General features: G+C 33.5%; 2 protein-coding genes and 1 long non-coding RNA gene across 19 annotated transcripts; all 3 read right to left on the reverse strand.

Annotated features, from left to right (window-relative positions):
* Nucleotides 1-2,521: 2,521 nt before the first annotated feature.
* LOC112733909 (uncharacterized) lies at nucleotides 2,522-5,710 on the reverse strand. Of its 17 annotated transcripts, none has more exons than XR_011870247.1 (5): nucleotides 5,057-5,710; nucleotides 4,844-4,982; nucleotides 4,660-4,764; nucleotides 4,453-4,570; nucleotides 2,522-2,770 (listed from the first exon to the last, which is right to left on the reverse strand). XR_011870247.1 is itself a non-coding variant. In XM_072213210.1 (5 exons), exons 1-4 carry the CDS (start codon nucleotides 5,182-5,184, stop codon nucleotides 4,565-4,567), a joined length of 345 nt encoding a protein of 114 aa, XP_072069311.1. In that variant the 5' UTR covers nucleotides 5,185-5,706; the 3' UTR covers nucleotides 2,522-2,770; nucleotides 4,453-4,564. The 17 variants fall into 17 exon arrangements, 11 of the variants coding, with proteins under 11 accessions (XP_072069311.1, XP_072069313.1, XP_072069306.1 ...); XR_003168299.3 differs by having other exon boundaries at nucleotides 4,651-4,764; nucleotides 5,057-5,701; XR_003168300.3 differs by having other exon boundaries at nucleotides 2,522-2,756; nucleotides 4,651-4,764; nucleotides 5,057-5,681.
* Nucleotides 5,711-9,576: 3,866 nt separating this feature from the next.
* On the reverse strand, nucleotides 9,577-12,759 carry LOC112733910 (uncharacterized). Its single transcript, XR_003168302.3, has 5 exons — nucleotides 12,112-12,759; nucleotides 11,899-12,037; nucleotides 11,706-11,819; nucleotides 11,508-11,625; nucleotides 9,577-9,825 (listed from the first exon to the last, which is right to left on the reverse strand). It is a non-coding gene; the product is annotated as an uncharacterized lncRNA (long non-coding RNA).
* A 9,012-nt stretch (nucleotides 12,760-21,771) lies between these two features.
* On the reverse strand, nucleotides 21,772-22,287 carry LOC140177762 (uncharacterized). Its single transcript, XM_072210923.1, has one exon. The coding sequence runs from the start codon at nucleotides 22,285-22,287 to the stop codon at nucleotides 21,772-21,774; it is 516 nt and encodes a 171-aa protein (XP_072067024.1).
* Between the last annotated feature and the right edge of the window lie 207 nt (nucleotides 22,288-22,494).

Here is a 22,494-nt window from a genome sequence, read left to right on the forward strand (position 1 = left end):
TTACTGTTCACTTCTCTTCAATGGTTTTTCTTCATATGTCTTGTTTTAGTATGGAAGGAAAATTAGAATGAGAAGAGTAGAAGACCAAAAGTTTGGAAACCACTAAAAGAGAGAGAAAAGTGGCGTTGATGCCTCTGATAGTTTGAAACAAATATTTGAAAAATGTACTAGGGTTACTTTAATTAATAGTATGAGCTTAGGCTAGTATAATAGAACCATTTTTATTAATTATTAGAATGGGCTATTTGTTAACAAGAGCAACAATAATTCAAATATCCAATACATAATGCAATTTTTAGTTATTTTAATTTATAAAATTTTGTAACTTATATTTTTTTTAATATTATATATAAAAAATTTAATATTATTAATTATTACTATTTGTCTATTTACTATTTTTTTAAACAAATTTTGGGGACCATGGCCACCTTAGGTCCCCCGTGGATCCGCCGCTGCTTGTTAGTATACTTTCATCAAATCATTTATATATATATATACATATACATATATACATATACAGCAGCATTCATATGTAAAACAAATTAAGGCCTAAATCATTGTCATATCAAGTTGTCAACCCTTTTTTATCGTGGTAAATAGAAGTTTTAATAATTAGAATTTTAATAAGTTATATAATTATGTTAAATTATAATTCAATTGTGATATTTTAAGATATATGGTTATATAGGTTTTTTTCAAAGTTTTTTTTACTTAAAAATACCTTCTCCTAAATTAATATTTTTTTAAAATAACTTAAAGAAATCATTTATAATTGGATATAAATTTTGATACGAGTCCTGTCGGATAAACTGAGAAATGTCATATGTTAATTAGTCCAATTACAAAAGCAACAACTAAGAGAATTAAAGAAGATTTTGCAAACATGCATGGCTAAATCATTTATTCAGGAGATGCATTAAGAATTGGGTAAGACAATAATTAACGATTATCAAAAGTCAAATGTCTTACTAGTTACAAGATCCATTGAAGACTCTCGTTAGTCAAAATAAATTAAATAGGCATCACGTATTTAGTATTTACTAGTATTTTTACCCGTAATACTATTACGGAAATATAAGTCTTTTAAAATTACGTAAATTTTGGTATTATAGATTATGACACAAAATTTATAATATTAAACTACTTTTATAAAATGGTATTAAGGGACAAAAGTCCCCGTCGACTAAGAAGACCAGAATCTTAAACAAAATTAAATAATAAATTTTTTAGTTATTATTTTCAAATGAAAGAGTTTAATTTTTTTACTTAATTTTACATTCGTTATCTAAAATTTAAAAGAATATAATGTGTATATTTTTATATTTGATTAGGTATTAAGTTTGTTGCACAAATAGAAATAATTAATTTTTATACTTGCTATTTAAAAATAATATTTTTTTCTATATATATAAAAATATAATTAGATATTAATATAAAAAAATTTATATTTATAGTTATAAAATTAACTCATTTTTTTAAAAACAATTGAATCTTGATTCTAACTTTTAATCGCAATATTAGTATTTTTTTAAAATTATATGTAATAAATATTTAAAAGAAAAAAAAGTAAAAACATATATTAAAAAGATAAGCAGTAAAAATTTAAATTTAAATAAAATATATGTATATAATAATATTTTTTATTTAAATTATATTATGTTATTAATTTTATTTTTTTAGAACATAAAGGTAGAAAAAAAATAGAGAATGAGAGAAAAGAGAGAGAAAGATAAAGAAGAAGAATGAGAGAGGGAGTTTGTTAATTTTGGAAGTTAAGAACAATTTTTATTTTAATTATAATAAAAATATCTAGTGACAAATTTTGATTTGTCAAATTACTAATATAAAATATGAATTATAAATTGGGAAGTTCTATGGTGGCTAGCCTATCAAAAGAGGACAAGTGATGATACAATGGATTGAAGGTGAATCTATAACAGTCTAGCTTTCTGCAAGTCTATCATGCTCCATATGCTTTCAAATTTTTCAAAATGCTTTCTATGTGGTTCGAACCCTTACCCCAAGGGATACAAGAAAGATAATTATACCACTAGACTAAGATGCTTCTTATTAATATATATATTAAATTTATTTTAATTTTAAAGTCACCCATTTTAAAATTAATTATATTTTATTTAACTATAAATTTTATTAAATATATACAAATTAAAAAGATAAACAAAAGTTTTATTAATCATAATTTATTTTTTTATTTTATAATTATATGATATCTATTAATATTATTTTTTTAATAAATACTTGTAGTATATAATAATAGGTAAAGACTCACATGCAATTGTCTTCATATGAAATTAATAGTTGAAAAATTTTAGATGATATGTAGCCAAATTTGTCAAATCATCTAACGGTTCTTAAATATCAACTTCACATGAAAACTGTAACACCCTCACTACCAGAAGTCACGCTTCCGGCTGCGCTACTCTGATAGCAAGAAGTATTACGACTACTTTACATACTAAATATTAAAATAGGAGCCTATGACTTGACACTGTATCGCTGATTTCTTTGAAAAACCAGAAATAAATACTTTATCTTAAGGAAATACAAACAGGCATAGATTCATATACAAGACTCCTTACATAATAATTCAATATATTGTACATATAAAACATACAATTCCTATCCCTCTTACAAACTTGTAATAACATAGACGAGGGAAGAAAATAATCTAATTAATACAACAGCATATAAACCAAATGCAGTATAACTCTTCTTGATACTTCTTCATCTGGTTCCTGAAAAGGTAAAGCTGTAGGGGGGTGAGAACCTAACCACACGGTCTCACCACGGAGTTTCAAAGTTGTCATAAGAAGATATTTAATAAGAAACTGTTTTCAAGCTCAGTAATTATCATTGCCTTATGAATCTTTTAAAACCAATAGGAAATCGTTCAAATCCCTTTTCAGAGAAACAATGTTTAATCTTTCAGAAATCCGAAATCTTTCCTTATAAGAAAATCTCAATCAGAAATCAACCACGCAATCAAACAACACAATCATTAATTCAGCATCCAAGTTCATTCTCAAATGTAGCACGCCAGAACAAACACAGGCAAGACAGACAAGGAAAGCACAAGTAGGTAGCAGTTACAGCAAATAGTTCAAGTAGCAATTAAGAACAGTTTAGCAATTAGGCAAACCAAAACAAGTTCAAACCCAAGCAAAGCATACAAATGCATATGATGCATGCCTGTCCTATGGCTGATGAGGCTCATCTGTCGGTTATCCAGCCAACCCGACAAGTCTGAATTGTCCTTAGACTGTCCCCTGACGTGCATCCCCAAGAGTCTATGCATAGTTTTTTCTCAAATAATCAATATTGCTCAATGGGGGTATCATTCCCGGGAATTTATATAGTGCCCGGTCACACTTACGTCGTAGGGTCAACAGAGTATCGAGTTTTCAACCTGGTACACGTGGTGGCAAGCCACGGCACTTAATCCAGGGAACCTCGTATCTCAGATATTTCAAATTCATAAGCCATATAAATAATTCATTCATCATTCATCAATATCTAAACCATTCTCAATATCATCATCATTCGTCAATCCATATCCCATTTTCAAATTCATTCAAAAATCATATTTCAAATTAATCCTCATCATCCTTCTTTCCGTTAATCAACAATCTCAATTCAAAACATAATTCTTTCTTTTCTAAATAAATCAATCTGAAACAAATAACGTTTAAGAACTAAATCTTTTTAAACAATTGCTTCAAACAAAACTTCCAATTTTATAAAATTTCGGCAGCATCTCCTCTAAAACTCGGACTTTGCCACCCTTTTCGGGTCCCAACCAAACCAAACCAAACACCTGTTAAACATTCAAATCACTTCTAATAATAATTTTCACAACAACCACACTCAACACAGAGAAATTGCAAAATCCAGAATCCAATCAACCAATCCTATAAATCGCAGTTTAAATCAACCTCATTCAACAGCATTAATCAATAATTAAGAACTTTCAGTTTTCTCAAACAGTTTCAAACCAAACCGTTCCTCAAACCATGTTAGAACCATTACCAAAATAGTAAATTATTCTCAATAAACAAACCATTTCCAAATATCAAGTCCTTTCCAAATTGGTTTTAAAATCAAATTCCAATATCAAATCGGGTTCAATATCACATCAAATTTCAATACTAAACCTTTCCTAAAATCGAATTGTTTCCAAAATTAAACTAAATGCCATTATTAAATCTCTCCCATTAATTCAAGAAAAACCACTTTAACAACATCAGTCAACTAATCAGAATATCCAGCTTTCTCAATCGATCCATCTATCAATCAAACTAATAATCTTATTCATCCAAAACAACTCTATTCAATTCATAAGACTCAGGCAATCACCAAAGATGTATTTTACGCATTAATATCGATTTACAACAACTCTGGAAAGAAAAACAAGTTTGAGAAAGACGCCCCTACCTCATTCGCGATCCAACTACGCGACAAACTACATTTTTATTCTTATTCCACAGCAGCAACATCAATACCGACTGTCCCCGCAGCAGCCACAACCTCTAAACATAGCCTTAGCTCAATCCTAAAACATTAATGTCGCGTAAACTCAATAATCTATAACAGAATAGCTACTAAAAGAGTTTGGAATAAGGAACGACTTACTGGGCTTACAACTAATTGAGAAAATGGAGCAACAGCAGCTTCGGTGACGACACAGCACCTTGATGTTGTATGCTACAGCCATAGAACTCAGCAATCAAGACCCGGAACTCGATCCTATGACACCAAAACCTTGGATCCTTAAATAACTTAGAACAGAAATACTAATTCATAGGTTTCGGAATGCATTGTTTACCCAAACAAGGACGAACCGCTGAATTGAAATAACGGTAACTCCGATGGTGGTTCCGGTGATCACTGCCATGTTCCCAGTGACCCGAACGGCGGCAACGACGGTGCAGCAGTTCAGAACAACAAGCAGCGGCGGCGGAGAGCTGAAATAGACATGCGGTGACGATAAAGGTTCCCAGAATCCAAAAGAACAGAAACCAAACTTTAAAACCCTTACCGACAGTGCGTTCTCCGGCGGCGGCAGCAGGATTTCGAGCGGCAGAAGCGGCGGTGGCTGACGCGGGTCTCTCTTTTCTCTCCTCTGCTCCCGAGCTCGCTCTCTCTCGCTCTCTCTGGCTCCTCCATAAGTGGCGGCAACCGACTCCAAGACGAGGACGGCGACGACGCGGGTACAGTAGCGGCGGCGACGGCTTCACGGTGTGGGCAACGCTGGCGACGCGAAAAGGGTTCTAACACGGTGGTTGGACCTCAGCTCGGCTTGAGATTCTGCTCTCTCTCCCTCGCGCGTCTCTCCTCCCCGCGTGGTCTCCTCGACGCTGGCGCCAACAGCGACGCGACGCGACGCGACGGCGGTCCTGAGCTGCGCGGCGGCTTCCTCGCGGTACTCTCCTTCTCTCTCAGATCTCTTCTCTCTTCTGTCAGCAGCGGCGGCGACGGTGGCAGTGACACCCACCGCGCCGCCTCACTCTTCTTCCCCCTCTCCTTCCTTCCTCGGTCCCCTTCCTTCTTCCCCTTTCTCTCTTTTTTTTTCCTGATGGGTTTTGGTTAGACAAAAAGGGGGGTTTCAGCTGCTGTTGGTGAAGGCTAATGGCGGCTAGGGTTTCATTAGGAGTAAGGGAAAAATTGTAATTTAATTAGGATTAGGGTATGTATAAAATTAAGATTTTGAATTTAATTATAGTAAAGTAATTTCAATAAAATTGAGGCATGGAGTATAAATTTTGAAATCTAATTAAATCTCTAAAATTATTTTAAAATATTATTTGTGGTATAAAAATACTAATTGATTTTCTCAATAAATTATTCTAATTGAAAATTCATGGTAATATAATTAATTTTCTTTATCTTTAACTTAAAGTATTAAATAATATAAATTAAATTATCTAAAATCTAATCATATAAAATTCTTATTATTTCATAACCACTAATTTTATATCAATAATTATAAAATTAGACAAAATTCTAATTTAAATAGCCAAAATCCCATTATTTTTAAATTTCTAGAACTTTAAATCATAAATAGGAAAATAATACTTAGGAATATAGTTTAAATAAAAACCTTAATTTATTTCAAATCCAATTAATTGCCTTTAATTATTTTTTAATAAAAATAATTTCTGAAATTAAAACTATAAATAAATATATATAATTTGAGATTAGTTCAAAATAGGACTTTTCAAAAGTCTTGGGTCTTACATCCTACCAACCTTATAAAAATTTTCGTCCTCGAAAATTGATACAAAATGAAAGAGATTTTCATATTACTTCACTCTTGAACTTATTTAAAGAAATGGCAACAAGTCCTCAATATATATATATACACACAAATAGTTTCAAATACCAGGATTTTCATATGGCATAAAAATATACAGGATATAAATATGATGTGAAACAGGAGTTACAAGACAGGCTTGATGTACAAGATGATATGTTTCAAACATGTGATGGTAAAGCAATACGGCAAAAGGTTATCACACAAGCTGGGGTTAAAATGATGTGCTTAACGTCCACATACTGATCTTATATCAACTTTAGGGATTAAATTATTCAAACTTCAACATAATTTATCTCCACCATTCTTAACCGTACTTCATTGAGCAACTCATCCGAAAGTTCTCAACTTTGTTAAACACTTTGCAATCCTTACTACTGGTTATAAGTCCCACATCAACAAAACTCTTTCACGTAAAACAAGGTTTCACAACTCCCTGTGATGTCGTACACTTATGAGTTTTACCTTTTGCATTCACCAAACGTGTCCTAAAGGACTAATGTGTCGTTTACTAAGTCTAATGGTCGCACAAAATGCTAAAACTAATCTCAAGTATACTCAGAAGAATAGTAGACCATAGAAAAGGAAGAAAAACGACAAGGACCGTGTTCCCAAGAATTTAAAAGAATTGCTGAAATCACAAGTAGACAAGGATGAACAAGTAATAAAGAGTGCTAGAAAGAGAATCAACTAATATCTTTAAGGGTAACTCTTGAATCGAAGGAATTTAATAAGACCAATAAGTTGAAAAACAATGCAGTATCTTGAAACGAATTCAAGCTAAATCAAGAAATATGAGGTTTACAGAAAAAGAATATCCAAACCAAAAACAAAGTTTATAGAACTCAAGAGTATTAGTTTAAAAATATTTTTGAATGCATTGTTCGTAAAGAATGGAAAACTTAAGGGGAAATCATTTCATGTTCTAAAAGAGAAAATGGATAACAAACATCCTTCAAAAGATTAATAAAAGCGTAAATGTAGCACTATTTCAATATAAATTCAAGTGGAAATAGATTACACAAACTTTGTAAATGGAAAGATTAATTTGGCTAAGAGCAAAATTGTATTTTCTATTCTTTTTTTTTTTAAGCATGTATGAAAACTATAATGTTGTTAGAAGAAAATCTGAGATAAAGTTTTACTCATAAAAGAAAAGATGATGCATTACAATCAAACAGGCTTAAATCACATAGAAATTTTCAGAGTATAGGGTAAAGGAGTGTAAGCTAAATTGAAAGCAATTTTATTAAAACTTCAATAGATGTATCGCCCAAAACAAGTTCAAATCACACCAAAGAGAGGCATTGTTCAAGTAAAACAATTCTAGTCAGGGACAACTTTGCATAAAAATAAATCAAAACTTGTTTAAAAAGGTTTAAATTAAAACAAAACTTCAATAATATACTTGAAGTCACAACTTTATAAGGATGTTCAATAATATTATTATGTGCTAAAAAGGAAACTAACTCATTTTATAAAAAAGACTTAAATTAAAGGATTTCAATTAGGATTCATAAAGCATGTCACTCGTAGAAACAAAAAGCTTAAGAAGAAATTTAACAACTTAAAAAAAAGTTTATTCAAAACTTAAATTTCTTCAAAAGAATTGAAAACCTTTTCAAAAATGGTTCAAAACAAAATTCTGAAAGTATATTTGAAATAACTACCTCGCAAGTATCATTTAAGAAGATTACGATGTGCTTAAAATGAAATCAACCCATGGAAGAAAGGACCTTTAAATTAAGGGAATTCAAACAAGAACTCATTGGGTATGGATTATTAAATGAGTTTCCAATTGGTCTAAAGGAATACAAAATGCGCCACGAAGACAACTCAATCAATAGAAATTTCTCAAGAAGGAACCTTTGACTAAAGAAAGACAAATAAAAGGACAAATGGTGCATTAGGTGGAAACGAATTAAAATTGACTCGGATGAGAATGAGATTCACAAGAAATGAAAAACTAAAATTAATGGTAAAAAAATAATAAAAGAGTAGTTTAAAATAGAATTAAATATGACATCTACAGAAATAAAAAGTTTAAGGAAGAAATTGGTCTATTCATGAGAATAAAGACATGAATCCAACATTTTTTTTTTTTGTGTAAGAACAATTTGCATAAATGATATAGTATGCTAAACCAAATTCAAATAAAAATAAATTAGGTGAAGCTTACCAAACAAAACCAACTGGAAAGAGACAAAAACCTTTCTTTAAAAAATATCTAAATATATAGTCAAATCAGGATATTCGTAAAAACGGTAATAAAATTGTTAGAAAATCAAATTGTATTTAAAGTATATATACATTTCCATAAATCAATGAAGAAACAGGCGAGGTATTGAAAACGACTAGTTTTAAACTGTATAAGAAACTTTCAACGTTTATATAAAGAAGTACATATCAAATTAAAAGCGGTTGTATATTTCAAATCAAAAACGGTTTTGTTAAGATTTAAAGAATGACTGTAATTATTATCAAATAAGAGGAAAACTAAATTACAATTTATTTACAAAAGACTTGAAATATGAACTTAAAAAGGTGTCCTGCATCAAAACAGATTCAAATGTATATAAAAAAAAATACATGATTAAAAAAAGAAGTGCCTAAATAAAGAAGGTAAATACACCAAGAGTTTTAAACGGGCATATGCAGTTAGGATCAAACAAAAGCGTATGTGAACAAGAGAGTAGGATTGAAAGATAACCTGTTCACTTTCGAAGAAAAGTATCGCAGACAAGAACCTTAGAGCATACCAAGCAAGAATAAGATACGTGATATTCGCAGAGTTCAAGACACCTAACCGAGTAACCTCAAGAATGAACTCCTAACGTTCTCAAAACCCGCGATTCGCATTACCTATAACTCGTATATTGTCTATGATAACCCATTAGTGCTTACATATACATAATTCACCAGGGTTAAGCTGGCCAAACTTAATACCAGGAATTATGCAATGCAAGATTAATGGTATTTATCAATAGACCGTCATGTACTTAAAGCTCTATTCTCGTTATCCAAATAAGACCTACTACATGACTGACTCTCAGAGTATGCAATTGAAGCATAATCGGTCAATTCCTCAGGCTCTACAGGAAAGACCGCTCTGATACCATAATGTAACACCCTCACTACCAGAAGTCACGCTTCCGGCTGCGCTACTCTGATAGCAAGAAGTATTACGACTACTTTACATACTAAATATTAAAATAGGAGCCTATGACTTGACACTGTATCGCTGATTTCTTTGAAAAACCAGAAATAAATACTTTATCTTAAGGAAATACAAACAGGCATAGATTCATATACAAGACTCCTTACATAATAATTCAATATATTGTACATATAAAACATACAATTCCTATCCCTCTTACAAACTTGTAATAACATAGACGAGGGAAGAAAATAATCTAATTAATACAACAGCATATAAACCAAATGCAGTATAACTCTTCTTGATACTTCTTCATCTGGTTCCTGAAAAGGTAAAGCTGTAGGGGGGTGAGAACCTAACCACACGGTCTCACCACGGAGTTTCAAAGTTGTCATAAGAAGATATTTAATAAGAAACTGTTTTCAAGCTCAGTAATTATCATTGCCTTATGAATCTTTTAAAACCAATAGGAAATCGTTCAAATCCCTTTTCAGAGAAACAATGTTTAATCTTTCAGAAATCCGAAATCTTTCCTTATAAGAAAATCTCAATCAGAAATCAACCACGCAATCAAACAACACAATCATTAATTCAGCATCCAAGTTCATTCTCAAATGTAGCACGCCAGAACAAACACAGGCAAGACAGACAAGGAAAGCACAAGTAGGTAGCAGTTACAGCAAATAGTTCAAGTAGCAATTAAGAACAGTTTAGCAATTAGGCAAACCAAAACAAGTTCAAACCCAAGCAAAGCATACAAATGCATATGATGCATGCCTGTCCTATGGCTGATGAGGCTCATCTGTCGGTTATCCAGCCAACCCGACAAGTCTGAATTGTCCTTAGACTGTCCCCTGACGTGCATCCCCAAGAGTCTATGCATAGTTTTTTCTCAAATAATCAATATTGCTCAATGGGGGTATCATTCCCGGGAATTTATATAGTGCCCGGTCACACTTACGTCGTAGGGTCAACAGAGTATCGAGTTTTCAACCTGGTACACGTGGTGGCAAGCCACGGCACTTAATCCAGGGAACCTCGTATCTCAGATATTTCAAATTCATAAGCCATATAAATAATTCATTCATCATTCATCAATATCTAAACCATTCTCAATATCATCATCATTCGTCAATCCATATCCCATTTTCAAATTCATTCAAAAATCATATTTCAAATTAATCCTCATCATCCTTCTTTCCGTTAATCAACAATCTCAATTCAAAACATAATTCTTTCTTTTCTAAATAAATCAATCTGAAACAAATAACGTTTAAGAACTAAATCTTTTTAAACAATTGCTTCAAACAAAACTTCCAATTTTATAAAATTTCGGCAGCATCTCCTCTAAAACTCGGACTTTGCCACCCTTTTCGGGTCCCAACCAAACCAAACCAAACACCTGTTAAACATTCAAATCACTTCTAATAATAATTTTCACAACAACCACACTCAACACAGAGAAATTGCAAAATCCAGAATCCAATCAACCAATCCTATAAATCGCAGTTTAAATCAACCTCATTCAACAGCATTAATCAATAATTAAGAACTTTCAGTTTTCTCAAACAGTTTCAAACCAAACCGTTCCTCAAACCATGTTAGAACCATTACCAAAATAGTAAATTATTCTCAATAAACAAACCATTTCCAAATATCAAGTCCTTTCCAAATTGGTTTTAAAATCAAATTCCAATATCAAATCGGGTTCAATATCACATCAAATTTCAATACTAAACCTTTCCTAAAATCGAATTGTTTCCAAAATTAAACTAAATGCCATTATTAAATCTCTCCCATTAATTCAAGAAAAACCACTTTAACAACATCAGTCAACTAATCAGAATATCCAGCTTTCTCAATCGATCCATCTATCAATCAAACTAATAATCTTATTCATCCAAAACAACTCTATTCAATTCATAAGACTCAGGCAATCACCAAAGATGTATTTTACGCATTAATATCGATTTACAACAACTCTGGAAAGAAAAACAAGTTTGAGAAAGACGCCCCTACCTCATTCGTGATCCAACTACGCGACAAACTACATTTTTATTCTTATTCCACAGCAGCAACATCAATACCGACTGTCCCCGCAGCAGCCACAACCTCTAAACATAGCCTTAGCTCAATCCTAAAACATTAATGTCGCGTAAACTCAATAATCTATAACAGAATAGCTACTAAAAGAGTTTGGAATAAGGAACGACTTACTGGGCTTACAACTAATTGAGAAAATGGAGCAACAGCAGCTTCGGTGACGACACAGCACCTTGATGTTGTATGCTACAGCCATAGAACTCAGCAATCAAGACCCGGAACTCGATCCTATGACACCAAAACCTTGGATCCTTAAATAACTTAGAACAGAAATACTAATTCATAGGTTTCGGAATGCATTGTTTACCCAAACAAGGACGAACCGCTGAATTTAAATAACGGTAACTCCGATGGTGGTTCCGGTGATCACTGCCATGTTCCCAGTGACCCGAACGGCGGCAACGACGGTGCAGCAGTTCAGAACAACAAGCAGCGGTGGCGGAGAGCTGAAATAGACATGCGGTGACGATAAAGGTTCCCAGAATCCAAAAGAACAGAAACCAAACTTTAAAACCCTTACCGACAGTGCGTTCTCCGGCGGCGGCAGCAGGATTTCGAGCGGCAGAAGCGGCGGTGGCTGACGCGGGTCTCTCTTTTCTCTCCTCTGCTCCCGAGCTCGCTCTCTCTCGCTCTCTCTGGCTCCTCCATAAGTGGCGGCAACCGACTCCAAGACGAGGACGGCGACGACGCGGGTACAGTAGCGGCGGCGACGGCTTCACGGTGTGGGCAACGCTGGCGACGCGAAAAGGGTTCTAACACGGTGGTTGGACCTCAGCTCGGCTTGAGATTCTGCTCTCTCTCCCTCGCGCGTCTCTCCTCCCCGCGTGGTCTCCTCGACGCTGGCGCCAACAGCGACGCGACGCGACGCGACGGCGGTCCTGAGCTGCGCGGCGGCTTCCTCGCGGTACTCTCCTTCTCTCTCAGATCTCTTCTCTCTTCTGTCAGCAGCGGCGGCGACGGTGGCAGTGACACCCACCGCGCCGCCTCACTCTTCTTCCCCCTCTCCTTCCTTCCTCGGTCCCCTTCCTTCTTCCCCTTTCTCTCTTTTTTTTCCTGATGGGTTTTGGTTAGACAAAAAGGGGGGTTTCAGCTGCTGTTGGTGAAGGCTAATGGCGGCTAGGGTTTCATTAGGAGTAAGGGAAAAATTGTAATTTAATTAGGATTAGGGTATGTATAAAATTAAGATTTTGAATTTAATTATAGTAAAGTAATTTCAATAAAATTGAGGCATGGAGTATAAATTTTGAAATTTAATTAAATCTCTAAAATTATTTTAAAATATTATTTGTGGTATAAAAATACTAATTGATTTTCTCAATAAATTATTCTAATTGAAAATTCATGGTAATATAATTAATTTTCTTTATCTTTAACTTAAAGTATTAAATAATATAAATTAAATTATCTAAAATCTAATCATATAAAATTCTTATTATTTCATAACCACTAATTTTATATCAATAATTATAAAATTAGACAAAATTCTAATTTAAATAGCCAAAATCCCATTATTTTTAAATTTCTAGAACTTTAAATCATAAATAGGAAAATAATACTTAGGAATATAGTTTAAATAAAAACCTTAATTTATTTCAAATCCAATTAATTGCCTTTAATTAGTTTTTAATAAAAATAATTTCTGAAATTAAAACTATAAATAAATATATATAATTTGAGATTAGTTCAAAATAGGACTTTTCAAAAGTCTTGGGTCTTACAAAAACAACTGTACGTGAGTTTTCACCTATAATAATATAATAATATAATAAATATAAACTAATTAATAAAATATTAAAATTTGAAAATGATAATTATTTTTATAAAAATAAAATAAAAATTTTTGCACATTACTATTTATATATAAACATAATATTATTTAATTTATTTTTAATATATATTTTATATTAATAAATGATTTTAGTATATACTTAATATAATTGTTTAAAATAATATAATTCTAATTTTTCTTTTTATAAATTAGAATTCGAATTTTTTATTTCAATAAAATTTTTATGCTTTTGAAAGTGCATCTTCTAAAACATAATTCTCCACTATATAATCTTCTGATTGATTGTGTATTTTAACACACAAAAAAAAGAGAATGACTAACTTTGTATCGAGAAGGATGATCATCCAAGAACCCTTCTAATATTATATTGTGTTTCGTGGAAGAGTTCTAATTTAAAAATGATTTTTTATTTATTAGAATTAAATTATAAATTTTTTTTAAATAGATTATTTTTTCCACAAAAGATAGCTAATTTTAGTAAATGGAGAAGAAGTTTTGTTTCACAAATTTATAATCATTTATATTGGACTAGTATTAGGAAAAAAAATAGAAACTATAATAATTTATTAAAGTTTGTCCACTTACTTGTAAGGTCCAAACATAAAAAAATATCTTTTGAGCAACGTAATTACAAGTCTACCTTGCATTACAAGAACACAAAGAATAAAATTTAAAGACTCAAAGAACTCAAGAACATGAAAAGGACTAAACTTAAAATTTTTAGAAAACCAATTTTTTTTTCGAAAATCAAAAGAAATCCACATCAACTTAATGGACGTCAGAACTGAATCGGTGTAAGGTTATTGGGTCATTGGTTCAATCAGTGAGTCATTGGTCGAACCGAAACAATTATATAAAATTTAATTATTTTTTTATTATAAGTACTTTTATTTTATTTTATAAAAATAATTATCATTTTCAAATTTTAATACCTTATTAATTAGTTTATATTTATTGTATTATTATATTATTATAGGTGAAAACTCACGTACAGTTGTTTTCATGTGAAGTTGATATTTAAGAACCGTTAGATGATTTGACAAATTTGACTACATATCATCTAAAATTTTTCAACTATTAATTTCATATGAATACAATTGCATGTGAGTCTTTACCTATTATTATATACTACAAGTATTTATTAAAAAAATAATATTAATAGATATCATATAATTATAAAAGAAAAAAATAAATTATGATTAATAAATTTTTTTGTTTATCTTTTTAATTTGTATATATTTAATAAAATTTATAGTTAAATAAAATATAATTAATTTTAAAATGGATGACTTTAAAATTAAAATAAATTAAATATATATATATATATATATATATATATATATATTATAATTTGTATATATATTACTAAGAAGTATTTTAGTCTAGTGGTATAATTATCTTTTCTGTATCCCTTGGGGTAAGGGTTCGAACCACCTAGAAAGCATTTTAGAAAATTTGAAAGTATATAGAGAGAAATAGAAAAAAAGAGAGGTAGATAAGAAAATATAAGAAGGATGTTTACTAATTTTAGAGAAAAATATTTTCTCTAAATTTTAATAAGAGAGTGTCGTATGACACATTTTAGTTATTAAATTAGTTAGTAATATATAAATATAATATAAAATATAGCTATATTTCAATTTTAGTATTTTAATTTAATTTAAATACAATTAGAGAATGTTATATTGTATATTTTGATTGTCAAATTTATAATTAGTCATTAATAATGATAATGATATATAAGAGAGATAGAGTGAGTGAAGGAATGAGAGAGAGAAGAAGGGGAGAGTTTTTTAATTTTGAAGGGAAAGATTTGATTTCAATTACAATGAAGGAGTGACATGTGGCACATTTTGGTCTTAAAATTAGTAATATATAATAGATAATAGATATATAAATATAATATATAATATAGCTATATTTTAATTTTAGTATTTCAATTTTAATTTTAATTTAATTTAAATACAATTAGAGAGTGTTATGTTGTATATTTTGATTGTCAAATTCGTAATTAGTCATTGATAATGATATATAAGAGAGATAGAGTGAGTGAAGAAACGAGAGAGATAAAGAAAGTAAGAGAGAAGAGAGGAGAGTTCTTTAATTTTGGAGGGAAAGATTTGATTTCAATTACAATGAGAGAGTGACATGTGGCACATTTTAGCCTTAAAATTAGAGATATATAATAGATTTAAAAATATGTTCTCAAATAAATAAAATAAATCATAAATAATTTATTATTAATTTTTCAAAATCTGAGTACTGCACTACTAAGCTTCTTTTTACTTTCAGCATTTAGTATTGTAGTTTTTTTTTCTTTTATATTTATAATTTAACTTAAAATTTCTTTAAGTTCCATGAATTAAATTTTAATTAATTTTAAAATTTGATTATTAATAAAAATTGTATATTAATTTTTTAGAAGAATCTAAAATAATATTTATAATTTTTAAAATTTTATTTTTTGAAACAAAATGAAATTATTTTGAAAAAAATATATACACAATTTTTTTTATTCTTAAAGTGTTTAACATTTTAAAAAAATTTGTTGTAAAATATATTTATATTTTGTGACAAATAATTAACTTATTACAAACAATATTAAATTTTGTGACAAATTAATTTTTGTTACAAAACAATTAGAGTTTTTGAAACAGAAAGTTGTTTTGTTACAAAATATTCTGAATTTTTGTAACTTATTTTTTTTGTTACAAAATATTACTATATTTTGTAACAAAACACCATCTCGTTACAAAAACTAACATTATTTGTAACAAAATAAAACAGGTTGTTACAAAATATTATCATGTTTTGTAACAACTTGTTTCCTTTGTTACAAAACATTATCCTTTTGTAACAATCACTAATTATTGTTACAAAATACTATTTTTTGTAACAATTTTAAATTTGATACAAATTTTTTGTTATAAATGTTCCATTTTCTTGTAGTATTTGTTTGTTTTAGGTTTAGTTATGATTTGGCCCATTTTTATTTTAGTGAACTTATAAGTTAGGATTTTAAATTTAAGAGGTATAAAAATCCTCTAAAACCTAGTAGCCATTTTTCTTCCTTACTTTTTTATGAATGAATTTTTTTTTGAAAAATTTGGGTGTGAACAAGAGAAGTAGAGTGATTCCTTTAATTATTGCATCAAAAAATCAAATTGAGGTAGAGAAGTCACTTTCTTTGATTTTCTATCTTACTCTTAATTACGTTCCGTATCAAATTTACTCTTTTGAAAATTGATATTTTGATAATATTAAAATATTTTATTTTATTTTTAAATGTCTTTTTATATATAACCAATTTAATTGTAATTTATCACAATTATATGAGTGATATAAATTCAATTTATATAATATATATAGTTGTTATTTATTTTTATGTTTTTTCTTGATTATTGAAGATAAGTATGTAATTTTATTATAAATTTATCTATTTTCAAACAATAATTTTATAAATATATTAATAAGTTAATTGTAGTAAAAAATTAAAATAAAAAATATTATAAATTTTTAAAAATTAAAATTAATTATAAAAATTTGTCCCCTTAATATCTGAATTTTGGTTTTGCCATTGACTATATCCAAGTTAGAATTTGATAAGGTTAAGTAGCTAGTGAATATAAATTCTTAAAAAAATTAGATATGTAAATGTGTGGTATAAATAAGTTTAAAAAATTTTTAAATATACCAATATACCAATATTTCAATAATTTTTAACCGTTGATCTTAATTATATATATTATAATATATTTTTATAATTAAAATTAACGATTAAAAATTATTAAAATATTAGTGTCCACTTAAAAGTTTTTTTTATAAGTTTATGATGTAATACTTTAAGATTGAAAATGTCTAATCTATCTGAAAAAAAAAAAAAAAAAAAAAAAAAAAAAAAAAAAAACTCATTAGTCAGAATTTAAGCAGAATGCATAGACTCCACAATCACATGTTCGGACTTTGGAGTTTGGAGTATAGTATTCACATGAGATAGCAGAGAAACACTAAATAGAGTGACTTGTGCGGTTGTGCCAAAGTATTGGCTTCATGTTTTTTTCCAAAAATAGTTTACACACACAAATGTAGTCATGTCCTCTCTTCTGCTTAGCAAAAATAATTATTTTTTATATTTTAATAAATAATTATTTAAAATAATATATTAAAAATTAAATAAAATATATTATTCTATCAATTTATTTAAAAATAATTTTTTAATACAAAAATAAATTTTGATATCATCTCTTCTTCTAGCATTTTGTCGAAAATGTGACCCTTGTTTCTATGGAAAATGCTATACAAACCAAAAAAAAAATAAAACATAAATTTATGTAAGTTATAGGCTTATAGCTGTAGAGTTGGTATGAACTATCATTGACTCATTTATATATTATTTCAAATTTCAGTTGAGATCATCCCTTTTTTATATACTATTTGCTTCTTTCTATTAATTTTTTTTTCAAAAATTCTTGATTTCATTTAATAATAAAGGTCAAAGGTAGAAAATACAATAAATATTATAGTACAATGTAGAATAATAAGTATTCGGTAGCTCGTGTATCGGACGGGTCGGGATGATGCTTCGGTTGGTGAAATGAGATGTCGCCTGATTTCGGGTTGCTAGGTTGGAGGAAGAGTAGCCGACGTCCCGAGTTTTTCGTGTGGAGAGGGGGGTGTCACCTGCAAAAACACTCTAACGCTCTAGTCAGTTCAGTGTGCAGGCGAAAAAGGGATAAGATGATGTGTGTCGTACCTTGTGGAGGGGTAGGACCCTCTCCATACATACCGTGTCAGAAGTGGGTCCCACAAGGGCAGACCCACCTTCCTCGAAGCTTCCCCATACAGCTGTAGCAGAGCTGTCAAGGACGCGTGTCCAGGTCGGCGGTTGGGCGCCTCGCACCCGACCATTCGGGTCGGGTGGCCTACGGGTCGGGTCGGCCCGAGCAATGTTGGGCCAGGCCGTAACAGTGCCCCCAACGCGTCAGCAATGGTCGTGAGCGCCGTTGGTGGCGCGTTATGTCTTCTTTCGTGTGTTGTCGCCAGGTCGGCCGCTCGTAGAGAGAACGTGCCTCTTGTGCGCGTGTCCGTTCATTGCTGGGGATAACCTTTTGTTGCCTCGTTCTTCGCGTCAGGCATTTAATGTTCATAATGGGTTATTTCAAAACCCTACGTGCAAAGACTATTTTGCCCTTTGCCTTTCGCACTTCTTGAGTTAGTTTCTTAATCCTCCTCTCAGTTTTACATTTTGCTTCCATTTCACTCCCTTGTTCTTCCCATTTCTGTCTTCTTCTCTCTGAATTTTCTACTGCCATTCATGCGTCCTTGTGCGTTCGCCCCCTCTTGCTTCCTTTCGAATCTCTGCAATTATCCTGGTAAGCACTCATTTTCCACTTTTTGTTCCATATTTGTTTTATCTTTACTGTCTGTGTTTTGTATGCATGCTGTATTTCTGATTTCGCTCGTATGTTAGGTGACATTAGTGTTAGATAGGTACATTAGGGGGTTACCATTCTAGGGATTTAGCTTTAGGCTTTTACTTAAGATTTGCCTCAACCATGCTTGATTTCAGTTGTTGGATAGGCTAAAGGTAGTTTCTGGGCCTTTTTCGAGCTCCCGACCTCGTAGACTAACCGAGTGGTGCCCCCACTGTAGGTATGCCTCGTATCGTCTCATGAGCTTCCACCTCAAGCGCGGGTTACGACCGGTACGCTTGGGTGACCTCCGACGTGAAGGACTCCCCGAACCAGATGGGTGAGGAAGAGCTTACAGAGTTCCGTCAGGCCGAGTACTTGTGCGGCGGGACTGACGAGGAGGCCAATTACGATGTTTTCGTTCCCGCCCCAACGAACGGTTATACGAAATCAACCTCCACTCCCCCCGAGTTGCCAACTAGATTTGGTTCTACAAGGCAATGTTCATCCAATTGGGAGTTCGCATTCCTTTCTCTTCCTTTCAAATGGCGCTCCTTAACCGGATCTTCGTGGCACCGTCGCAGCTGCATTCGAACAGTTGGGCTTCCATCCGTTGTTTCGAGATGGTGTGTGAATATTTAGAGCTGCCGGTGTCTGTCGACGTTTTTCTTTTTCTCTTCAACCTTACGAATCCTTCCAAAGAAGAGAAAGCAAGGAAAGGATTCATGTCCTTCCGATCTGCCCAGGGTCGGAGGATTTTTGGCTTGTTCGAGGACTCTTACCATGGGTTCAAGGACAAGTACTTCAAGGTGCGCCCAGTCAAAGGTCGCCACCCCTTCTGGTTGTCGTTAGAAGGGCAATGCCTCATCCCGACGTATTGGAGTTTCGGGGCGGGGTCCAACACCTTTATTAAGGTGACCTATAAGGGAATGTCCGTTGTGGACAAAAAGATTGCCGACATGTTGTTGGCCGTCTTTGGGAGAAACCACGTGAACCCCCACCTTCTTATGGGTGACCGGGAGGTCGCTAGAAATTATATTTGTGAGTAGCTTTAACTTGTATTTCTTGCGTTACTGTTGCTTTGATTTGTTATGTCGATTTCATGACTAACCCATTTTACTTTTGTAGTGGGAATGTCTGCCGAGCTCACAGGTCTTGAGAATTTGTATAACACCTTCCTGGCCGATGAAAGCGACGAAGAGACGGTCAGCAGGAAGCTGGAGGCCCCTCTTGAAGGTAAGATCCAAGCGGTGTCTCCACCCCCATGATACCAAGATGATAGACCGCAATGCTGAAGGGGCGCGCGTCTCTCCTATTCGTGAGGAGGTGGTCGGTTCTGGGGGTTCGGCCTCCAATCCAAAAGTCGAGGAGGATGACTTGAAGGTTATCCACAATCCCAAGAGGTAGAGTTCGTCTTCCAGCCCTGAAGGGGACCTCACCGTCATGGAGAGGAACTTTGATGCCGGGAACTTCATAGACTCCCAGCTGCTTCCCGACATGGAGGAACATTTCCATGGCACCGACCTTGCGGGGCAGTCGAGGTGGATGTATCGTACCCTCCTCCGCGGCGCCGCCATAGCTCGGAAGGCCGAGTTTGAGCTGTCGGGGATGCATTCGATGCATAGGAAGCTCGAATCTGCTGTTCAGGCTAACAATCAATTCAAAACTCAAGTTGAAACACTTTGGGAGCAGCTATCCAAAGCGGAGGAGAAGCTTAAGGCTGCCAAGGAGAAGGCCACATCCGCTGAGGAAAAGTTGAAGGTCTCTGATGCCACCGTTTCTCGGCTAACCGAGCGGGAGATGACTTTGGAGAGCCAGCTCAATGCTGTGCAAGGTCGGGTGGTTGCTTTAGAGAAGGAACGCGATGTGGCCATCTCGTCGGCTAAGACCGCTCAAGCCGAAGCTGAAGAGTTTAAGAAGAAACATAAAGAGACCGTGAAGCAGGGGAAGAGCGCGATCCTAATGACTGAAGAGGCCCTCAAGGCTCAAGTGAAAATTGTGGCTCCTGACTTCGACACATCGGCGATCAGGGTTTTTAAAACAATCAAAGATGGCAAGATTGTCGACATGCCGAAGAAATGATCTCTTGTACCTTTGCATATGTCTTGTAGTTTTGTTGTAGAACTTGTCGCGCAGTTTGATGAACTTTGTAGAACTTGCATTTAAACTACTTTGATAGCTGCTTGATCGGCTTATAGTTACCGTCTTTTTTCCGCTTACTTGGTAGCGCATTCTCGTTTTATTTTGTTACCGTTTTGTTGGTACTGGCTTGTCGCTTGCGTTTGTTTACCGTTACATTGGTAACTTTGACGAAGCCAAGTCGTGGCTTTACTATTGCTATAGCCGTTTGTTATCGTGTTGGTTTGGTTGGTTCTCAGGGTGATCAGTCCCGAGGTACCGTGTCCATGAAAATTTCGTTGTCACGAGGCGCATAAGAGGGGAAAAGTTAATTTAATAAGTGAGCATTAGTCGGCAGTTGAACAAGTCTATTGCAATGATAAGTTCTTAATAAAAGTAAATTATTTGATGGCAAAGGGGAGGGAATCTGGATCTTGTTGACCTCGTCAAATCGCCTGCTCGTCCTGTTTGAGCTAAGAATAAAATCTTCTTAAGTTACCTGCATTCCAGGTTCTTAGGACTTCCTTGCCATCGAGCCTCTCCAATTTATATGCGCCCTTGCCAATCACTTCTTTGACCCTGTAGGGACCTTCCCAGTTTGCCGCCAGCTTGCCTTCCCCTTGAGTCGGTAGCACGATGTCGTTGCGCCGTAGGACGAGGTCATTTTGTTCAAATTCTCTCATGAGTACTTTGGCGTTGTAGCGCAGGGCCATTCTTTGCTTTAGTGCCACCTCTGACAAATGGGTCATCTCCCTAGCCTCATCTACTAGGTCCTTCTCTACGGCTTCCTCCGCTCCCTGCAGAAGTAATCGTGGGCTCGGCTCGCCGACCTCCACGGGTATCATAGCATCCACCCCGTATGTCAGGCAGAAAGGGGTTTCTCCTTTGGACGATTACTCAATCGTTCGGTAAGACGAGAGAACTGAGGCAAGTTTGTCAGCCCATGCGCCCTTTTATTGTCAAGCCGCTTCTTGAGGCCTATAAAGATGACCTTGTTCACGGCTTCAACTTGGCCATTCGTCTGGGGATGCTCTACAGTCAAGAACTTTTGCTTTATTCCCAAACTGGCGAGAAACTCCACGAAATTCTTGTCGGTGAACTGCGTCCTCTTATCAGAGATAACGACTTCTGGGATGCCGAATCGGGTTATCACCTGTCTCCACATAAACTTTTGACAATTGGTGTAGTAGTCGATAGCAACAACGAGATACTTGACTTGGCCCAGACCAACCGAGAAAAGCCCCAAGAGGTCGACTCCCCACTGTGAGAAAGGTCGGGAGGACGTCAACAGGCTCAGCTCGGAAGCCGGTGCCTTATGGAAGTTGACGTTTTCCTGGCACTTGACGCATTTCGTTACGAATTCTTTGGAATCCTTCATCATTGATGGCTAGTAATAACCAGCTCTGATGAGCTTTCTTGCTAGGGCTTTGCCCCCGATGTGATGACCACAGCACCCCTCATGGACCTCTCTCAGCACATAGTCCGTTTGGTCAGGGTGTAAACATTTCAACAAAGGTTGACTCGGTCCCTTTTTAAACAACTGTCCTTGTATGGTTGAGTATTTGGCCGCCTCCCTTCTCAACGC

The sequence above is a fragment of the Arachis hypogaea genome, chromosome 13, assembly GCF_003086295.3.
Source record: "Arachis hypogaea cultivar Tifrunner chromosome 13, arahy.Tifrunner.gnm2.J5K5, whole genome shotgun sequence".
NCBI lineage: Eukaryota > Viridiplantae > Streptophyta > Magnoliopsida > Fabales > Fabaceae > Arachis > Arachis hypogaea.

What these genes read in the sequence shown, in the direction of transcription:
- LOC112733909 (XM_072213205.1), bottom strand. Translation starts at nt 5,184, where the DNA reads ATGGAGGAGCCAGAGAGAGCGAGAGAGAGCGAGCTCGGGAGCAGAGGA. An exon ending in CGCCGGAGAACGCACTGTCG is followed by an intron (nt 4,983 to 5,056) that starts GTAAGGGTTTTA and finishes TGTCTATTTCAG; the next exon opens with CTCTCCGCCGCCGCTGCTTG. An exon ending in ACCGTTATTTCAATTCAGCG is followed by an intron (nt 4,765 to 4,859) that starts GTTCGTCCTTGT and finishes TTGGTGTCATAG; the next exon opens with GATCGAGTTCCGGGTCTTGA.
- LOC140177762 (XM_072210923.1), bottom strand. Translation starts at nt 22,287, where the DNA reads ATGAAGGATTCCAAAGAATTCGTAACGAAATGCGTCAAGTGCCAGGAA.